Here is a 22824-nt window from a genome sequence, read left to right on the forward strand (position 1 = left end):
TAAAATTTCTGATTTGCACATCACCCAGAATAAACCAGCAGTGGCTTTTTAAAGAATAAACCAACAATGATGAGAATATTCTATGTTTTCCAGTCTATGGTCTTTCTGCTGTCTTGCAGAGAGAGTGTTTCCCTGTGTCATTTTGTATGTATTCCCTTGGAAAACAATGCGGTATCTGGAGATGATGGAGACTGTAAGACACCAAGTCTCATGAGCACAGATGGAAATGTAAACAGGAAACCAGTGGGGAATTGATTGTGTGGCATCTGGCACTGGGGTCTAGCAGAGGCAAACAAGCCATTTCACCACTGCCTTTTGACAAGATAGACTTGCCCCCTGAAAACAAAGGTGGAAGACAAGGGTCCCTCATTTTTTTTACCCACTACAAATGATTCATTGTTAACAGCTGCTAATGGCAAAAGGGACTTCAATTACCCAGTGTATCTAGGAGAGAAAAAGGAAATAACATCCTTTCCATTTACCCAGATGCCACACAAATGGGAAATTTTCCACTGTTACATCGAAATGTGGTTATATAATCAATGTTCTTTTGGTTTGCTAGTTTTTCTTTGGTTTCTTTTTTTGTGCCCTGCTATACAATTATGTTTCTGTCACTGTTGTCTCAGCAGAAGACCCCTATCGCTAAATGTCTCTCTTCCTGTGTTCTATTCCAGGCTAAGGTGGAGGTCACTTTGCCTAGAGAGGGGATTGATTTTTCTTAGGAGAAGGCTCAAAGAAACAGCATCAGCTGTTACATTCTCACAAAAATAAAGATGAAAAAAAAAAAAAACTGCTGATGTGTTTCGGAGAGACAGAGACCAACTGTAGTTGGGCAACTGGAATCTGAATAGTCTTGATATACTAGTTAACATGCAGGAAAGTATAGTTTCCTGGAAATAGGACTTGAGCATCCCTATGGGATTATTTCTAGTCAAAATGCTTTCTGACAAGTGAGTATGGCTGTTCTGGGAGCCAGCGTGTCCTGGCAGAGGAGGGAAGCTGGGAAACGGAGATGTGAAATTTGCTGGTTCAAACTACCTGCTCCATATATCAACTGTTGTCCAGAATGAAAGGAGCTACTGACAATGCAATCTTTCTTTGGTCCTGAAGTTTGATTGATTGGCTGACCAAGTTGAAAGCAAAATTTGCTGCCAGTGGGGAGAACGACAAACCTGAGGTCCCAAACAAAGTTTTGTTTAGGACACTTAGAGGTTACTAAATTACAGAGGTTGATTTTTTTCTACTTATTTTTCACCTAGTGGAAACATTTATTTAAGGACTATGAGATTTATATTCTAATTTCAGTATTATCATCTAATTGTGTGATTATGAGAAAATAATATATTCTCTCTGAACTTTCTTGTGGATAAAACTGAGCAGCTTGGATTAAATCAACACTGGGGTCCTAGTTGTAACACGATCATTCTAGTTTTAGTATCAGATTAATTATAGGATTTGGCCATGAGAAAATACAGATTAAATTAAAACTGGACTCCCTGTTTGCCACACTGTGTCAACACTCCCAGATATCTGAAGCAACACCGTTCGGATAACAATGATATTTTGGTTGTTGTTTTTCTAACAACTGGATAAAAATATGTTGGTGGAATAGGTAGAAAATAAATACCTAACTTCAGTAACTTAATAGCTGAGTGCTTAAGAGCTGAAAATGAAAACAAGGGAAGATGAATAGCTCTTTGCCTCTGGCACTGGCATTTGTGACTTGCTAGATTGGCACACTGAGCACATCCCGAGTAAAAGTGCATCAAGAATGATTGATTAATACCTTCTATGGCAAATGGCTTCCCCACAGTTAGAAGTTTGCAGTCAGCATCTACTGACACTTCATAATCCAGAAGGGCTTTGTCCATGATGAAGGCATCTAGTTTCTCTGGATCATTCCTATGTTTAAGACCAAAAGAAGAAAAGCAGAAAATAATTTATTAATAGACAAGAAACACTAAGCCTGACAGCTAGCTTTTGTTTGCTGCTGCTGCTAAGTCACTTCAGTCGTGTCCGACTCTGTGCGACCCCATAGATGGCAGCCCACCAGGCTCCCCCGTCCCTGGGATTCTCCAGGCAAGAACACTGGAGTGGGTTGCCATTTCCTTCTCCAATGCATGAAAGTGAAAAGTGAAAGTGAAGTCTCTCAGTCGTGTCCGACTCTTCACGACCCCATGGACCGCAGCCCACCAGGCTCCTCCGTCCATGGGATTTTCCAGGCAAGAGTACTGGAGTAGGGTGCCATTTGTTTAGGGAGCAGAAATCTGGACAGTAGGGGCAGTCCAAGCTGGGCAGCTGCTGGCCCTGCCTTGGTGACATCTCGCTGACCTGCAGAGAACAGACCAGGGGAAACAGACACTCTTAACAGAGAGCATGACACCTTTCCAGGGGTTAAATTGACCAACAAAACCAGAGCGACTCTGAATTGAGTGCAAAGGTAAATGGTCAAGGTTCATTTTCCATACATTAACTGAATGACTCTTTTTTTTTTTTGGTTGTGCTACATGTAGGATCTCAGTTCCCCAAACAGGGATCAAACTCTCCCTGTAGCGGAAGTGCAGAGTCTTAACCACTGGACCACCGAATGAAGTCCTCCAAATGACTTCTTCGTGTAGGCATTATATTTATTGTTCTCCATACCCTATATAATCACCCTGAAGAGGGAGGCAGGCTTCCCTGGTGGCTCAGATGGTAAAGAATCTGCCTGTAATGCAGGAGACCCAGGTTCAATCCCTGAGTTGGGAAGGTCCCCTGGAGAAGGAAATGACAACCCACTCCAGTATTCTTGCCTGGGAAATCCCATGTCCATGGGGTTGCAAAGAGTTGGACATGACTGAACGACTATCACTTTCATTTTCACTTGAAGAGGGTGGTCGTATCCTATTTTAACAAATGAAGGAATTGAAGGTTCAGAGAGTTGAAATAAGTTGATCCAGTTCACAAGCCAGTAAGTGTTGGAGCTAGGCGATCTCATTAATCAGTATGTGAAAATTCTTCATTCTTTCCATCATGATCACTGTCATATTCTCCAGAGATTGGGCATTATTTCACACTCGGGAGTACATAATAAAGAAGTGCAAATAAGAGGCCCAGCACTCTAGGGGAAAAAAGAGTTGAGGTCTCTTTAAAGTCTATAGCTGGTGTTTAATAAACGGAAGAGGAAGCATATGTAAATCAGGTCTTTGTGGTCTGATTTATTAATATAACTCCAGAGACTCATGTTTCACTCCCATCCCAGGAGACAGTTCAGGCAAAAATCATTTAAAGGCAAGTATTTCTGGACTGGATCAGTGAATTGGCTGGGCTCAAGATAGCAACAGACCCTCTGTGCATCCTTCTTGTATTCTCCCCCATTTTTTAACATAGGCACAGAAATGGTCCCCAGGAAGGTGGTCAGTACCAGTTGAGTTCCGCTTAGAAGGGAGGCAAGGGATAATGAGTTTCTCAGGGAACTGTTTAAGGTGTATGCAAATGACTCTTTGTTTTCAGCTATCTCAAAATTTTTTGGAAAGGTAGTGAGTGAGTCAGTGAAGTCGCTCAGTTGTGTCTGACTCTTTGCGACCCCATGGACTGTAGCCTACCAAGCTCCTCTGTCCATGGGATTTTCCAGGCAATAGTATTGGGGTGGATTGCCATTTCCTTCCCCAGGGTTTCTTCCCAACCCAGGGAATGAACCCGTGTCTCCCACATTGTAGACAGGCGCTTTACCATCTGAGGCACAGAACATTTAATAAAGACTTTTTGACCCCCCGGTGGTCCAATGAACTTGGTAAAGAGAATAACTCTTCTCTGTTCCATCTGGGTACAGTCTTTCCTCTCTTAGAACCAAAAATGAGGCTATTGGAATTAAGTACAGAGGAGTAGATTCTAAACTCAGAGGAGAATCTGGGGCCATCAAAATTCTAAAAGAGAAGGACACCACTAAACACCTCAAAGATTCATCATTGAGCAGCAAGTACCTTTATGATGGGTTTGTCTGAGTCACACACTGACATATATTAAGTAGGTCAGCTTCCCTTCTTGGTGCCAATGACTATCGCTTCATCTTTATACTCTTCCAGAAAGTGAAATAGTCACTTCAAAATAAATAATCTAAAAAAAAACAATCTGAAAAAATGAATAATCTTTCTGGGGTATTGTATTTGAGTTACAATGAGGCCTATGTTACAGTTCAGTCACCCATGGACTGCAGCATGCCAGGCTTCCCTGTCCATCACCAACTCCAGGAGTTTACTCAGACTCATGTCCATTGAGTCGGTAATGCCATCCAACCATCTCATCTTCTGTCATCCCCTTCTCCTCCTGCCTTCAATCTTTCCCAGCATCAGGGTCTTTTCCAATGAGTCAGTTCTTTGCATCATGTGGCCAAAGTATTGGAGTTTCAGCTTCAGCATCAGTCCTTCCAATGAATATTCAGGACTGATTTCCTTTAGGATGGACTGGTTGGATCTCCTTGCTGTCCAAAGGACTCTCAAGAATCTTCTCCAACACCACAGTGCAAAAGCATCAATTCTTTGGTGCTCAGCTTTCTTTATAGTCCAACTCTCATATCCATACATGACTAATGGAAAACCATAGCTTTGACTAGATGGACCTTTGTAGGCAAAGTAGTCTTTGCTTTTTAATATGCTGTCTATGTTGGTCATAACTTTTCTTCCGAGGAGCAAGCGTCTTAATTTCACGGCCGCAGTGACCATCTGCAGCGACTTTGGAGCCCAGAGAAATAGTCTGTTACTGTTTCCATTTTTTCCCCATCTATTGGCCATGAAGTGATGGGACTAGATGCTGTGATTTTAGTTTTCTAAATGTTGAGTTTTAAGCCACTTTTTCACTTTCATCAAGAGACTCTTTAGTTCTTTTTCACTTTCTGCCATAAGAGTGGTGTCATCTGCATATCTGAGGTTATCGATATTTCTCATAGCAATCTTGATTCCAGCTTGTGCTTCATCCAGTCCAGCATTTCTCATGATGTACTCTGCATAGAAGTTAAATAAGCAGGGTGACAATATACAGCCTTAACCTACTCCTTTCCTGATGTGGAACCAGTCTGTTGTTCCACATCCAGTTCTAACTGTTGCTTCTTGACCTGCATATAGATTTCTCAAGAGGCAGGTCAAATGGTCTGGTATTCCCATTTCTTGAAGAATTTTCCATAGCTTGTGGTGATCCACACAGTCAAAGGCTTTGGCCTAGGCAATAAAGCAGAAATAGATGTTTTTCTGGAACTCTCTTGCTTTCTCAGTAATCCAGTGGATTTTGGCAATTTGATATCTGGTTCCTCTGCCTTTTCTAAATCCAACTTGAGCATCTGGAAATTCATGGTTCATGTGCTGTTGAAGCCTGGCTTGGAGAATTTTGAGCATTACTTTACTAGTGTGTGAGATGAGTGCAATTGTATGACAGTTTGACCATTCTTTGGCATTGCTTTTCTTTGGGATTGGAATGAAAACTGACTTTTTCCAGTCCTGTGGCCACTGCTGAGTTTTCCAAATTTGCTGGCATATTGAGTGCAGTACTTTCACAGCATCATCTTTTAGGATTTATAATAGCTCAACTGGAATTCCATCACCTCCACTAGCTTTGTTCAGAGTGATGTTTCCTAAGGTCCAATTGACTTCATATTCCCGGATATCTGGCTTTAGTCCAGTGAGCACATCATCATGGTTCTCTGGGTTATGAAGATCTTTTTTGTATAGTTCTTCTGTGTTCTTGCCACCTCTTCTTAATATCTTCTGCTTCTATTAGGTCCCTACCATTTCTGTCCTTTATTGTGCCCATCTTTTCATGAAATGTTCTCTTGGTATCTCTAATTTTCTTGAAGAGATCTCTAGTCTTTCCCATTCTATTGTTTTCCTCTGTTTCTTTGAACTGATCACTGAGGAAGGCTTTCTTTTCTCTCCTTGCTATTTCTTTGGAACTCTGCATTCAAATGGGTATATCTTTCCTTTTCTCCTTTGCCTTTCACTTCTCTTCTTTTCACAGCTATTTGTAAGTTGTCCTCAGACAATCATTTTGTCTCTTTCAATTTTTTTCTTGGGGATGTTCTTGATTACTGCTTCCTGTACAATGTCACGAACCTTCATCCATGGTTCTTCAGGCACTCTATCAGATCTAATCCCTTGAATCTATTTCTTACTTCCACTGTGTAATCTTAAGGGATTTGATTTAGGTCATATCTGAATTGTCTAGTGGTTTTCCCTACTTTCTTCAATTTAAGTCTGAACTTGGCAATAAGGAGTTCATGATCTGAGCCATAGTCAGCTCCTGGTCTTGTTTTTGCTGACTGTATCGAGCTTCTCCATCTTTGGCTGCAAAGAATATAATCCATCTGATTTCGATATTGATCATCTGGTGATGTCCATGTGTAGAGTCTTCTCTTGTGTTGCTGGAAGAGGCTGTTTGCTATGACCAGTGTGTTCTTATGGCAAAGCTCTATTATTAGCCTTTGCCCTGCTTCATTCTGTACTCCAAGGCCAAGTTTTCCTGTTACTCCAGGTATCTCTTGATTTTCTACTTTTGCATTCCCGTTCCCTATAACAAAATGGACACTTTTGGGGGGTGTTAGTTCCTGAAGGTCTTGTAGATCTTCATAGAACTGTTCAACTTCAGCTTCTTCAGCATTACTGGTCAGGGATTAGTTTTGGGTTACTGTGATATTGAATGCTTTGCCTTGGAAATGAACAGAGATCATTCTGTCATTTTTGAGATTGCATCCAAGTACCGCCTTTTGGACTCTTTTGTTGACTATGATGGCTACTCCATTTCTTCTAAGGGATTCTTGCCAACAGTAGTAGGTATAATGGTCATCTGAGTTAAACTCACCCATTTCAGTCCATTTTAGTTCACTCATTTCTAAAATGTCAATATTCACTCTTGCCATCTCCTGTTTGACCACTTCCAATTTACCTTGATTCATGGACCTAACATTACTGTTTCCTATGCACTATTACTCTTTATAGCATTGGACTTTACTTCCATCACCAGTCACATCCACAACTGGGTGTTGTTTTTGCTTTGGCTCCATCTCTTTATCCTTTCTGGAGTTATTTCTCCATTGATCTCCAGGAGCATATTGGGCACCTATTGACCTGGGGAGTTCATCTTTCAGTGTGCTATCTTTTTGCCTTTTCATACTCTTCATGGGGTTCTCAAGGCAAGAATACTGATGTGGTTTTCCATTTCCTTCTCCAGTGGAACACGTTTTGTCAGAACTCTCCCCCATGACCCATCTGTCTTGGATGGCCCTATATGGCATGACTCATAGTTTCACTGAGTTAGACAAGGCTGTGGTCTGTGTGATCAGATTGGTTAGTTTTCTGTGATTGTGGTTTTCAGTCTGTCTGCCCTCTGATGAAGAAGGATAAGAGGCTTATGGAAAATTGCTGATGGGAGAGACTGACTTGAAGGGGAAACTGGATCTTGTTCTGATGGGTGGGGCCATGCTCATAAATCTTTTTTACTATGTTTAACTTCAACCAAAATGAAAAACATCTCTCAGCTTCAGAACTGCAGGAAGCTTCAGAAAGGGCTTGGTATATGAACTGTATCTTGGAAGCTGAGGATCAGAAACCTTAATGGAATCCTGGCAGTAAAATAAAAATCAAGCTGAAAGGTACTTCTCTAATGAAAGCTTTATTCTCACAGTACCAAAATGTACCTTGAGAGCTACACAGGACCAAGTTACCATTTACTAATGCTCTGTAATAATTTGTGGCAGCAATAAGAGTATAAAAAGTTAGAGCTCAGTTTTCTGACAAGTAATTCCTGTGGTCCATCTGAGTGGTATCTCTAAATAACTCCTCATGATTTTGAATTGCAAAGTGAAGTTATTTATGGCAGGTCTCTATTACATAGGAAGGCAAGAAGCAATTAGCTCACAGACTCCCATGGGGCCCTGAGTCACTGGTGAGGAAGTGGCAGGGTTTGATACAGGTATAAGGAGCTTCTAGACTGGCTGAATCATCCTTACAGTTGGCAGGGCCTACACTTGTTTCTCCCATTATAAAATCATGCTGTATTTTTGAATATTCATTTCATAACACATATACCACAAAGCTAGTTATATATAAACATATAAAAATAAAGTAATTATTAATTTAATGGGGATTCATTTATTGGAGTATTGTCACTTCAAAAAGCAGGGTCCTAAGTGAGTTAGGGTGAAGCTCAGGGAATCTGATGGGAGAGGGGAGGGTCAGCTTTAACACAGGAACCTCTCTTTACAGATGACTCCAGGGGTAGTGCCTTGTAGGTCATGGCACTGGTATGTCAGAGTGTAACTTAGGAACCTTGGTTTTTTGGAGTAGTGAATAGGAGCATAGGCTGTATCTGGGCCAAAAGTGGAGAGAGAAGCTCAGAGGGAAGAAGGCAGAGGGCATTAATGATAACCTTTGTTCCAAAGTTACCTCAATCTGTAACTCACCTGGGGAGCTTGTTAAAATGCAGATTCTGTGATGAGACCTGAGAGCTCATGCTCCCAGGTGCTACCTGCTACCCGCTACATGGATGTTGCTGGAATGTGGACTGTACCTTGAACATCAAAGACCTGCTTTCCAGTTATATTTCTCAGGCTAGCCTGCAGCAGTGGCTACAGTCCAAAGTCATGGTTCTGATCCTGACTGCCACTTGCTAGCTGTATTTCCATGGACAAGTTGATTCTTTCAGGCCTCAACTCCTTCGTCAGTGCCTGTTTTCCTAACAATTTCTTCTCTCCAGCTAGAGTATGGCCAACTGAGCTCTGGGGCCCTGGAGGTGAATCCTCCAGAATAAACGAATACCCAGAGTGGAGTGGAACTGCTCCACTGCAGCAGGAGCTTTGCTCAGCCTTTCACACTGACAGAAGGGCCCAATTTGTCACCCATTACTATTTAGTGGGGAGCCATCACTTTCTTCCTGACATCTTATTCTTTTTCTCAGCCACGGATTTCCCTGATGGAGAGGATAAAGAGGAATTATTGGGGGGCGGGGCAAAGAAGCACTAAACTCTGTCAGAGAGGGACTCTAATGTTTTAAAGTTCTTACAAAATGGAAAGTGCCACTTCATAGTGTTTCATACTATATATACCTGTGCAAATCTGAGAACACGAAGTTTCCTTTCTAGACTCTAGTTTAGTCCATAAAATTGTTTTTAGGGCTGATTACTAGAATTTTTGAGAAATACAGAGCCATTATGTCCCATAAAATTATTTGCTTCCCTTCTTTCTTAAAAAAGAATTTGAGGTGCTAAGTCCTGCTGTCATTGGGGTGATAATTGTATTTGATGATAGAGAAACCAGTTTTCTGGTACTGCACGATTGTAGGGATTGGAGTTTGAATGTATGTTACTGTCCCGAGACCATCAGGCAGGAGGGGGAGGACTGCTTGCTTGCATGCTGTGGCGCTTATCAGGAGCCATTCATCCCCTTCTCCCAGGCAGACTAGTTGAGCAGAACCCAGAGATGCACCATCCTCCTTTGCATTCAGCTTCTCTGAATTATAGCTCTGATAATCTGCCATGGCAATGTGATTGCTCTTGATTGCTTCTCATAAATTCTGATGAGAAGGATGCAGGCATGGGAATCATTACCTTTTATCTTATTTCTTTTCTACAGGAAATCTCTAAGCTAAATCCCACTTCTTTGTGGCAAGAGGAGACAGTCCACAGGCTTAGAGATTCACTGTGAAGGAAAGGGTTGATTTGGGACACTTTATCCTCTGGCCACATTCCCTGAGTGTTTGATCATTTCAGCACCATTATTTTCCCAAGTGATGTCAAGCCAATGTTTACTTCCCCTACCATCTGCTACACTACTGACCCTACTGGCACTTTGATCAAAGCTACTGCCAGCTTGGGACTGTGGAGGTAACTAGAAAACTAGGTCACATAATTAAATGCACATTTATTCCATACTGTCCCCTGGATCTCACATGGTGTGAGGTATTACGGAACACACAATGGGTATATTTAGATAACATAAAAAAGAAAAAACCCAACAAACATTGCATCAGTAGCAAGGCTTCTTTTTCATTGAGACCTTTTTGGACTGAGGAGGTTGACACTCACTTTAGATACGCCACTCCATCCAGGGTGGCTGGTACATTGTACCTTCTCATATACTCATGCATCTCTGGGAAGCTTTGCCTCACATAGTCTTCAGCACTGCTCTCCCGGACAGTTCCAAAACGGAAGCCTTGAGAGGGATGATGTAGCTATGAGGCAGAAAAAGAAATGTCTTGAGTATAAATTATTCCTAGAGTTGTTTTCAAAATTTTCTTTTTCTATAATTATTTGGAGTCTGATAATGACCTTACATTTTTCAAACACACACAGTCATAGACATACATTTCCATGTACCAACATAGGTACATGCACTTTCATACCAGCTTTCACATAAATAAATTTTCTATCCTCACATAAGTAACTAGTCTCTCTCCAGACGCAAACAGATGAAAACAACAAATAGAAAATATAAAACAGCTTTCTTCTGTATATTGAGAGCCTGTCAGAATTCTTTAGAAATGATAAAATGACATATGAAATCAACCTTGGTAATCATATTATAAATTGCATATTAGGCAAAGCATAAAGTTAAGATAATAAATGAAAGATTGTGCCCTTCCTTGGTTAGAACTACACAAAGGCCAAGTTAAAATCCTGTAACCTGAGATCAAAATATACATGACCCCAAACCATGAATTCACCTCCTTTATGTTTATTAGTTTTTATGCTATAGTATATTTGAAGTTCATTAAATTTATTTTTGGTGTAATTATGAAATGATTTCTTTCCCTTAGATAACTCTGTTACCCAGTGCTGAGTCATGTATATTTTCTCAAATGGAATGGTATGTAAGACAGTTAGGAGCAACAGAGGAGGCGGCTAGCAGGAGTAGATCCAATAATGTCATGGTTCTCCAGGATGCAAGACCTAACAGTGAGGGGAGGCAGTGCACTGGGAGTCATGCAGAAGCTTTCTGTCACTAAGTATTAAAGATACAGTACATGAGACAGTATAATTCATGGAAGTTGTACAGAAGTATTAATACAGGATCTAGAGTTATTTCAAAGAGAAGAATCAACTTGGGGTTTTTTCTTTTTCTTCTTTTCAAGTTGTTTACACACATACAGATTAAGAAATCACTGAATTTGGTAATAAACAATTTATATCTGAGGATTAATTAGTTTTGACACACAGCAAAGGGTCTAACAATATGGCAATAGTTAAACTATTTGCCACCTCCTTATAGAATGTTATCTAATGTATAAATCATGTTTGTAAAGTATATTTAATAAAACAAAGTAAATGCTCATATGACAAGTGGAGAAAAGGCTCGTGCATAGTCTGATCAGAGTTAAATATGTATATAGTTATTTTAAGGGCTTCCCAGGTGGTGTAGTGGTAAAGAATCTGCCTGCCAATGCAGGAGATGCAGGTTTGATCCCTGAGTCAGGAAGATCCCCTGGAGAAGGAAATGGCAACCCACTCCAGCATTCTTGCCTGGAGAATTCCATGAGCAGAGGTGCCTGGTGGATTACAGTCCGTGGGGTTGCAAAGAGTTGGACACAACTGAGCATGCATGCATTCATAGTTATTTTAAATACTGTAGCTCCCTCATGTATATCATATATACACATGTACACACACACACACACACACACACACACACACACACACCCCTGGGAAGAAAATATATCAAGATATTAACAATGGTTGTTCCATATATTTATTTATAGATTGGCTACAGAAACATGCCTCATGTTTGTAAGTTAAAAAACTACATTCAGTGAAGTAAGTCATTAATCTATGTCAATATTCTTTTGGAGGGCAGCTTTGCATAATTTTCAGAGTTACTGGGCCCACAAAGTTAAATACCTACAATCATTGCCACAAAGTGACTTACCACTTGCTTTGTGATATTTCTTTGGATATCTCACTGTTGAACAGGCTGTATGGCATATACTTTTGTTCAACTGTTCACACACTGGATAAATTCTGTTTTATGCCAGCATAACCTTAATGAGGCATCAATAATAATAGCTAACATTTATTGATTTTTATGTGCTAACTGATGTTTATCTGCATTATCTTGATTAATCCTCATAAAAACCTGATTAATCCTTATAAAAACCTCATAAAAAGGACTCTAGTAATACTTCTTTTTAAAGGATTAATCAAGCTACCAGCAACATTTTTCACAGAACTAGAACAAATAATTTCAAGATTTGTATGGAAATACAAAAAACCTCGAATAGCCAAAGCAATCTTGAGAAAGAAGAATGGAACTGGAGGAATCAACTTGCCTGACTTCAGGCTCTACTACAAAGCCACAGTCATCAAGACAGTATGGTACTGGCACAAAGACAGACATATAGATCAATGGAACAAAATAGAAAGCCCAGAGATAAATCCACACACATATGGACACCTTATCTTTAACAAAGGAGGCAAGAATATACAATGGAGTAAAGACAATCTCTTTAACAAGTGGTGCTGGGAAAACTGGTCAACCACTTGTAAAAGAATGAAACTAGATCACTTTCTAACACCCCACACAAAAATAAACTCAAAATGGATTAAAGATCTAAATGTAAGACCAGAAACTATAAAACTCCTAGAGGAGAACATAGGCAAAACACTCTCAGACATAAATCACAGCAGGATCCTCTATGATCCACCTCCCAGAATTCTGGAAATAAAAGCAAAAATAAACAAATCGGATCTAATTAAAATTAAAAGCTTCTGCACAACAAAGGGAAATATAAGCAAGGTGAAAAGACAGCCTTCTGAATGGGAGAAAATAATAGCAAATGAAGCAACTGACAAACAACTAATCTCAAAAATATACAAACAACTTCTGCAGCTCAATTCCAGAAAAATAAACGACCCAATCAAAAAATGGGCCAAAGAACTAAATAGACATTTCTCCAAAGAAGACATACGGATGGCTAACAAACACATGAAAAGATGCTCAACATCACTCATTATTAGAGAAATGCAAATCAAAACCACAATGAGGTACCACTTCACACCAGTCAGAATGGCTGCGATCCAAAAATCTGCAAGCAATAAATGCTGGAGAGGGTGTGGAGAAAAGGGAACCCTCCTACACTGTTGGTGGGAATGCAAACTAGTACAGCCACTATGGAGAACAGTGTGGAGATTCCTTAAAAAATTGCAAATAGAACTACCTTATGACCCAGCAATCCCACTTCTGGGCATACACACCGAGGAAACCAGAATTGAAAGAGACACATGTACCCCAATGTTCATCGCAGCACTGTTTATAATAGCTAGGACATGGAAACAACCTAGATGTCCATCAGCAGATGAATGGATAAGAAAGCTGTGGTACATATACACAATGGAGTATTACTCAGCCGTAAAAAAGAATTCATTTGAATCAGTTCTGATGAGATGGACGAAACTGGAGCTGATTATACAGAGTGAAGTAAGCCAGAAAGAAAAACACCAATACAGTATACTAACACATATATATGGAATTTAGGAAGATGGCAATGATGACCCTGTATGCAAGACAGGGAAAGAGACACAGATGTGTATAATGGACTTTTGGACTCAGAGGGAGGGAGAGGGTGGGATGATTTGGGAGAATGACATTCTAACATGTATACTATCATGTAAGAATTGAATCGCCAGTCTATGTCTGATGCAGGATACAGCATGCTTGGAGCTGGTGCACGGGGATGACCCAGAGGGATGTTGTGGGGAGGGAGGTGGGAGGGGGGTTCATGTTTGGGAACGCATGTAAGAATTAAAGATTTTAAAATTTAAAAAATAAAAAAATAAATTAAAAAAAATAAAGGATTAATCAACTAGGAGCTCAGTGAAATGTAGCAAGAAATAGTAAGTAATAAAAGTAGTAAGATCACACAGCTAGAAGTAGTAGGTATTGGATTAGAACCTATGGCTGTTTCACTTCAGAGTCCACACTATTAGTGACCACATCAGCCTGTCTTCCAGGTCATGGCAACAAATGGAGAGAAGATGTTTATTAGAATAAACTTACTAGTCTTTTAAAATATTCTCCTTAAGCCTTAGGCCTAGGCTGTTCTTACAGTAGCAGATTGTCACCTTATGGCTTGAGCAAGGGAAACATCAGCATTCTGTTTATCCAACAGCTGTTCATTTTTTAAAGCCTAGATCAAGGCTCTGTCTGAAGTCTTTGGCCTTATTGAATTTCACCCTCTTATCCAGGAAGAACAAAAATAAAAATAATTTACTGCCTATTTATCTGTACTGAGACAGCACCTTGTACTTACATAGCACATAGGCTAGGTACTTACTTAGCCATCTTTCACACTTCTCATATATTTCTCCTTTGATTCTCCCCAAAAACTTATGAGGTATTTCTATCATGGTCTTTTTATAAATAAAGGAACTGAAGATTAGAAAGTTTGTATTTGCCCAAGACCACAGAGCTAGTAGACGTTGGATGTGGAATATGAACCCAGATAGTCTGATGGAAACGAACAGAGATTGTTCTGTCATTTTTGAGATTGCATCCAAGTACTGCATTTCAGACTCTTTTGTTGACTATGATGGCTACTCCATTTCTCCTAAGGGATTCTTGCCAACAGTAGTAGATATAATGGTCATCTGAGTTAAACTCACCCATTCCAGTCCAGCTTAGTTCACTCATTTCTAAAATGTCGATGGTCACTCTTGCCATCTCCTGTTTGACCATTTCCAATTTACCTTGATTCATGGACCTAACATTCCTGTTTCCTATGCAATATTGCTCTTTATAGCATTGGACTTTACTTCCATCACCAGTCACATCCACAACTGGGTGTTGTTTTTGCTTTGGCCCCATCTCTTCATCCTTTCTGGAGTTATTTCTCCAGTAGCATATTGGGCACCTATTGACCTGGGGAGTTCATCTTTCAGTGTGCTATCTTTTTGCGTTTTCATACTCTTCATGGGGTTCTCAAGGCAAGGATACTGATGTGGTTTTCCATTCCCTTTTCCAGTGGAACACGTTTTGTCAGAACTCTCCCCCATGACCCATCTGTCTTGGATGGCCCTATATGGCATGACTCATAGTTTCACTGAGTTAGACAAGGCTGTGATCTGTGTGATCAGATTGGTTAGTTTTCTGTGACTGTGGTTTTCAGTCTGTCTGCCCTCTGATGAAGAAGGATAAGAGGCTTATGGAAGCTTCCTGATGGGAGAAACTTACTGAGGGGGAAACTGGGTCTTATTCTGATGGTGGGGCCATGCTCAGTAAATCTTTAATTCAATTTTCTGTTGATGGATTCCCTCCCTGCTATTTACTTGGGGCCAACTCTTGAGAAATCTGTATGCAGGTCAGGAAGCAACAGTTAGAACTGGACATGGAACAACAGACTGGTTCCAAATAGGAAAAGGAGTACATCAAGGCTGTATATTGTCACCCTGCTTATTTAACTTATATGCAGAATACATCATGAGAAACGCTAGACTGGAAGAAACACAAGCTGGAATTAAGATTGCCGGGAGAAATATCAATAACCTCAGATATGCAGATGACACCACCCTTATGGCAGAAAGTGAAGAGGAACTCAAAAGCCTCTTGATGAAAGTGAAAGAGGAGAGTGGAAAAGTTGGCTTAAAGCTCAACATTCAGAAAACGAAGATCATGGCATCTGGTCCCATCACTTCATGGGAAATAGATGGGGAAACAGTGGAAACAGTGTCAGACTTTACTTTTTTGGCCTTCAGAATCACTGCAGATGGTGACTTCAGCCATGAAATTAAAGACGCTTACTCCTTGGAAGGAAAGTTATGACCAACCTAGATAGTATATTCAAAAGCAGAGACATTACTTTGCCAGCTAAGGTCCGTCTAGTCAAGGCTATGGTTTTTCCTGTGGTCATGTATGGATGTGAGAGTTGGACTGTGAAGAAGGCTGAGCGCCGAAGAACTGATGCTTTTGAATTGTGGTCTTGGAGAAGACTCTTGAGAGTCCCTTGGACTGCAAGGAGATCCAACAAGTCCATTCTGAAGGAGATCAGCCCTGGGATTTCTTTGGAAGGAATGATGCTAAAGCTGAAGCTCCAGTATTTTGGCCACCTCATGTGAAGAGTTGACTCATTGGAAAAGACTCTGATGCTGGGAGGGATTGGGGGAAGGAGGAGAAGGGGACGACCGAGGATGAGATGGCTGGATGGCATCACGGACTCAATGGACGTGAGTCTGAGTGAACTCCGGGAGTTGGTGATGGACAGGGAGGCCTGGCGTGCTGCGATTCATGGGGTTGCAAAGAGTCGGACATGACTGAGCGACTGAACTGAACTGAAACTATGGTGGAGGTAATGAAGATAATGGTGACCTCCTTCAAAAGGTCCCATGCAGGCACTGCTGCATTCACTGCCCCCAACCCTGCAGCAGGTCACCACTGAGCTATGCCTCCACTGGAGACTCCTGGACACTCACAGGCAAGTCTGGGTCAGTCTCTTGTGGGGTCACTGCTCATTTCTCCTGGGTTCTAGTGCACACAAGTTTCTGTTTGTACCCTCCAAGAGTCTATTTCCTAGTCCTGTGTAAGTTCTGGCAGCTCTATGGTGGGGTCCATGGTGACCACCTCCAAGAGGGCTTATGCCATACCCAAGTCTGCTGCACCCAAAGCCCCTGTCCCTGTGGCAGTCCACTGCTGACCTGTACCTCCACAGAGACACTCAAACACAGTTCTATCTCAGTCTCTGTGAGGTCCCTGGGTCCTGGTGTGCATAAGGTTTGTTTGAGCCCTCTCAGTGTCTCTGGTGGGACTGAGGTTTGATTCTAAAGGCTAATTCGCCCCTCCTACCATCTTGCTGGGGCTTCTCTGTTGCCCTTGGGAGTGGGGCATCTCTTCACAGCCACTCCAGGACCTACTGTCTAACTGGGGTTTCTCTGACCTTGGGTATGGGGTATCTCCACACAGCTGCTCCAGCGAAGTGCAGCCACAGCTCCTGACCTTGGATGTGGTGTATCGCTTCATTCAGTATCACGGTAATCCAAGTCTATGCCCTGACCAGTAAAGCTGAAAAAGCTGAAGTCGAACAGTTCTATGAAGACCTACAAGACCTTCTAGAACTAACACCAAAAAAAGATGTCCTTTTCATCATAGGGGACTGGAATGCAAAAGTAGGAAGTTGAGAGATACCTGGAGTAACAGGAAAACTTAGCCTTGGAGTACAGAATGAAGCGGGGCAATAGCTAACAGAATTTTGCCAAGAGAATGCACTGGTCATAGCAAACACCCTCTTCCAGCAACACAAGAGAAGACTCTACACATGGATATCATCAGATGGTAAATACCGAAATCAGATGGATTATATTCTTTGCAGCCAAAGATGGAGAAGCTCTATATAGTCAGCAAAAACAAGAGAGGGAGCTGACTGTGGCTCAGATCATGAACTCCTTATTGCCAATCAGACTTAAATTGAAGAAAGTAAGGAAAAGGTCAGGAAGATCCCCTGGAGAAGGAAATGGTAACCCACTCCAGTATTCTTGCCATGGATGGAGAAGCCCGGTAGGCTTACTTCACTTTTGCTATTCAAGTATGACCTAGATCTGATAGAGTGCCTGAAGAACTATGGACGAAGGTTCATGACATTGTACAGGAAGCAGTGATCAAGCCCATCCCCATGAAGAAAATGCAAAAAGGTGAAATGATTGTCTGAGGATAACTTACAAATAGCTGTGAAAAGAAAAGTAGTGAAAGGCAAAGGAGAAAAGGAAAGATATACCCATTTGAATGCAGAGTTCCAAAGAAATAGCAAGGAGAGAAAAGAAAGCCTTCCTCAGTGATCAGTTCAAAGAAACAGAGGAAAACAATAGAATGGGAAAGACTAGAGATCTCTTCAAGGAAATTAGAGATACCAAGGGAACACTTCATGCAAAGATGGGCACAATAAAGGACGGAAGTGGTAGGGACCTAACAAAAGCAGAAGATATTAAGAAGAGGTCACAAGAATACACAGAAGAACTATACAAAAAAGATCTTCATGACCCAGGTAACCACAATGGTGAGAGGGTAACAGGCAGGAAGGCCAGGGGTCTCCAAATGGAGGAAATAGCCTGCAAGTGTCAGACATTTTTATCTCTCTTAAGCGGCAAGAGGAAACAAACTGGCGATATTTTTTCCCTTTGTACAAATTTAAAAGGAGGTTTCTCTTAAAATTCTGTGTTGCCATAATGACACCTGGTTTCACTTGAAGTTAACCAATGCCTTTTTCTTATGGAAATGTCTATCTTAAGCTATGCTAATGTACTATGCATTTACCCCAAACTCTGTCTTCAAGTTGGTTCAGCCTTTTGGGCTCAGAACCTACTTGATAAACCAGTATGTTATACACCGATATTGTTCCTCTAATCTATGTAAATAACACTATTTATATGGTGCTCTGCCCTTCTTCAAGATTCAAGTTAATCCTTTTATGGTCCAAGATAAACCATTTGGAGCCAAGGTTATCCCAAAATACATGTTATGGGTGAGGGGCCTGGTGCCATTCTAAGTTTTGAGACATTTCTTTCTTTCATTAACAGACTGCTGATGACTACATAACATCCAGCTAAAGACTAGCAGGGGGGTACTCTTTCTGCCCCCTTCTGATGCCTATGTCAGAAGCTTTCTCTATCTCCTTTATACTTTAATAAAACTTTGTTACACAAAATCTCTGAGCGATCAAGCCTCGTCTCTGGCCCCAGATTGAATTCTTCTCCTCCGGGGACCAAAAATCCCGGCGTCATAATTCAACAACAACCTTTCAATGGTATGATCACTCACCTAAAGCCAGATGTCCTGGAATGTGAAGTCAAGTGGTCCTTAGGAAGCATCACTATGAACAAAACTAGTGGAGGTGATGGAATTCCAGTTGAGCTATTTCAAATCCTAAAAGATGATGCTGTGAAAGTACTGCACTCAATATGCCAGCAAATTTGGAAAACTCAGCAGTGGCCACAGGACTGGAAAAGGTCAGTTTTCATTCCAATTCCTAAGGAAGGCAGTGCCAAAGAATGTCAAACTACCGCACAACTGCACTCATCTCACACATTAGCAAAGTGATGCTCAAAATTCACCAAGCCAGGCTTCAGCAATGTGAGCCATGAACTTCCAGTTGTTCAAGCAGTTTTAGAAAAGGCAGAGGAACCAGATATCAAATTTCCAACATCTGTTGGATTATTGAAAAAGCAAAAGAGACTTCCAGAAAAACATCTATTTCTGCTTCACTGACTAGGCCAAAGCCTTTGACTGTGTGGATCACAACAAACTGTGGAAAATTCTCCAAGAGATTGGAATACCAGACCATCTGACCTGCCCCTGAGAAATCTGTATGCAGGTCAGGAAGCAACAGTTAGAACTGGACATGGAACAACAGACTGGTTCCAAATCGGGAAAGGAGTACGTCAAGGCTGTATATTGTCACCCTGCTTATTTAACTTATATTCAGAGTACATCATGAGAAACGCTGGGCTGGAGGAAGCACAAGCTGGAATCCAGATTGCTGGGAGAAATATTAATAAACTCAGATAAGCAGATGATACCACCCTTAAGGCAGAAAGTGAAGAACTAAAGAGCCTCTTGATGAAAGTGTAAGAGGAGAGTGAAAAAGTTGGCTTAAAGCTCAACATTCAGAAAACGAAGATCATGGCATCTGGTCCCATCACTTCATGGCCAATAGATGGGGAAACAGTGGAAACAGTTGCAGACTTTATTTTCTGGGCTCCAAAATCACTGCCTATGGTGACTGCAGCCATGAAATTAAAAGACACTTGCTCCTGGAAGGAAAGCTATGACCAACCTAGACAGCATATTCAAAAGCAGAGACATTACTTTGCCAACAAAGGTCTGTCTAGTCAAGGCTGTCATTTTTCCAGTGGTCATGTATGGGTGTGAGAGTTGGACTATAAAGAAAACTGAGCACCAAAGAATTGATGCTTTTGAACCGTGGTATTGAATAATACTCTTGAGAGTCCCTTGGACTGCAAGGAGATCCAAGCAGTCCATCCTAAAGGAAATCAGTCCTGAATACTCATTGGAAGGACTGACGCTGAAGCTGAAACTCTGATACTTTGGCTACCTGATGTGAAGAACTGACTCATTTGAAAAGACTCTGGGGAGGGGGGTTCATGTTTGGGAACGCATGTACACCCGTGGTGGATTCATGTCAATGTATGGCAAAACCAATACAGTATTGTAAAGTAAAATAAAGTAAAAATAAAAATTAAAAAAAGAAAATAAAAGTCCCCTGGTCTCCCTAGACACTTCCAATCCACCTTTCATATTCCTATTAGAATCATTCATTTTAAAAGCTAAAAAAAAAAAAAAAAAGAAAGAAAGAAAAGACTCTGATGCTGGGAAAGATTGAAGGCGGGAGGAGAAGGGGTCTACAGAGGATGAGATGGTTGGATGGTATCACTGACTCAATGGACAGGAATTTGAGTAAACTCCCATAGCTGTTGATGGACAGGGAGGCCTAGGGTGCTTCATTCCATGGCATCACAAAGAGTTGGACATGACTGAGTGACTGAATTGAATTGAACTGAGTTTTATGGACAATAGTTAGCTCTGAACACCATGAACAGATCTTCTGACACTATGTCATGATGACTCTGGACCTGGTCATTACAAAACTTGATACTTACAGGTCAGGCAGTGAGCTAAGTGGTTTGTACATTTTGAACTCTGCAAAATAGATGTCATTTTCATATTTTACAGATTAAGATGCTGAGGTTTGGGAAAACTAATAATCAAATTCTGATAGCTAGTCATTAGCAAAATTCAGCCCTTGTTCTTTTCCCTAACATGCAGACCAGGTTTCATTCACGTGCGGACCACAGTTACCTATTATGACACTTGGTACCTGAAGAGGGCTCTACACATGTGTGTCAAATCAATTAATTTTACCACTATTCTTCTATTCTCTCTTTACCCATTTAACTTGTATTCATCCTTCTATTTTCAGCCATCACTTCCCTAACTAGCTGACTAGGTCAGAGGCTCCTTTCCTAAGCCCTCATAGTACACATACTTTTCTTTTGTAGAACTTATCAGAGTTGTACTTAAAAATTTAACTGTGAATAGTTTAATGTCTAGCCTTTCATCTTCTCACTGGACTGGAAGCTCTATGTAAAACATTTAATTAATTGTTGTATTCCAGTGTCTTTCATCATGTAGTTGCTCAGTAATATGCTTGATGAATGTTCTTTGAATCCAGAGGGAGATGAAACTTTGCCATCCCACTTAGCACAGATTGGGCTAACAATAGAGCTCACAACTCAGGCTTTTGAAATGGACTCTCCTCTTAAGGTAAAAGGATCTTAGGTCAGTAATTAGAATACCTTTGCTTATATAGTCCTTTTTAGAAATAATCTAAATAATAATCTTAAAATAATCCTTTTTATAAGTCCATTTTCTCACATTATACTGTGCAGTATTTTTATGGCCTATGAACTATTTCTAGGCAAACTCTGCACTTCTTTTCTTTCTCGAGTACATCAATACAGCACTGCTTCCCAAGACACCGAAGGGAGTTGGGAACCAGCAGATCCAGGCTTGGAATTCCAGAGGAGGATGAGTGAGCCCTTGTGTCGTCTCCTTTCCATGTTTTTCTGCTGCCTTTCATTCACACCTTTTCGTGGCATGGCTCTCATGCCTGTGAAGGGAGCAGTTTTGAGAATGGAAAGTTCCTTCAACACTAACATAAATAACCAAGGTCTATGGGAGGAAGCATTCTGTTAGCCTGACCGGGACCCTACTCTAACCTGGAGAGGTATTGCAAACACTGCCGTTTCTCCAGTCTAAGCCACCATCATTCCTGCCCTCTGCACATTCCCTGTTTTACCCTCCAATCCAGTCAGAGTAATCTTCCTAGAGCCCCAAACTGATCATGTTACCCACTTGATTCACAGCTACCAGTGGCTCCTCATTGCTCTGGGATGAAGCTGAAACTCTGGCCTCAGCATGATGCAGCTCCCACCACTTTCCTTCCACTCTCATCTTCCCACTCTCCCCTGGACCCCGAAGCTTTAGCCAGTTTTCTCAGTTCTTCCAACGTATACCTTTTGCTTGATCAGGTCTCTTTCCCATAGCCTTCACTCTACCTGGGATGCTTCCCTTTGTGTAGATAATTCTAAAATGTCACATACTCAGAGAAGCCTTTGCTGACCCCTAGACTAGATTCCAGTGGTCACATATGGATGTGAGAGTTGGACTATGAAGAAAGCTGAGCGCTGAAGAATTGATGCTTTTGAACTGTGGTGTTGGAGAAGTCTCTAGAGAGTCCCTTGGACTGCAAGGAGATCCAACCAGCCCATTCTGTTCTTTTTTTTTAATGTATTATTATTTATTTTATTTTATTTTATTTTACTTTTCAATACTGTATTGGTTTTTCCATACATTGACATGAATCCGCCATGGGTGTACATGAGTTCCGGAGATCAGCCCTGGGATTTCTTTGGAAGGAATGATGCTAAAGCTGAAACTCCAGTACTTTGGCCACTTCATGCAAAGAGTTGACTCATTGGAAAAGACTGATGCTGGGAGGGATTGGGGGCAGGAGGAGAAGGGGACGACAGAGGATGAGATGGTTGGATGGCATCACTGACTCGATGGACATGAGTGAACTCTGAGAGTTGGTGATGGACAGGGAGGCCTGGCATGCTGCGATTCATGGGGTCGCAAAGAGTTGGACATGACTCAGTGACTGAACTGAACTGAAGTGAGACTAGATTAGGCCACCTGCAACACTCTCCCATTGTACCCTGCAATTTCATGTCACATTAGTAATACCTGGGATTATTTGCTCGATGTCTACTTTTCCTGCCTGCTTTTACATTTCCATGAGTGTTGGGCCTAA

General features: G+C 41.2%; 1 protein-coding gene across 1 annotated transcript in view; it reads right to left on the reverse strand.

Moving 5' to 3' along the window:
• GRIN3A (glutamate ionotropic receptor NMDA type subunit 3A) overlaps positions 1–22824 on the reverse strand; it is a 203150-nt gene that overhangs the window by 63739 nt on the left and 116587 nt on the right. The window contains exons 4-5 of the mRNA XM_005684381.3: positions 10046–10191; positions 1787–1902 (exon numbers count right to left, since the gene is read on the reverse strand). Coding sequence (XP_005684438.2) covers positions 1787–1902; positions 10046–10191 — 262 coding nt within the window. The remainder of the gene's footprint in view (positions 1–1786; positions 1903–10045; positions 10192–22824) is intronic.

Source organism: Capra hircus, chromosome 8, assembly GCF_001704415.2.
Source record: "Capra hircus breed San Clemente chromosome 8, ASM170441v1, whole genome shotgun sequence".
Taxonomy (NCBI): Eukaryota; Metazoa; Chordata; class Mammalia; order Artiodactyla; family Bovidae; genus Capra; species Capra hircus.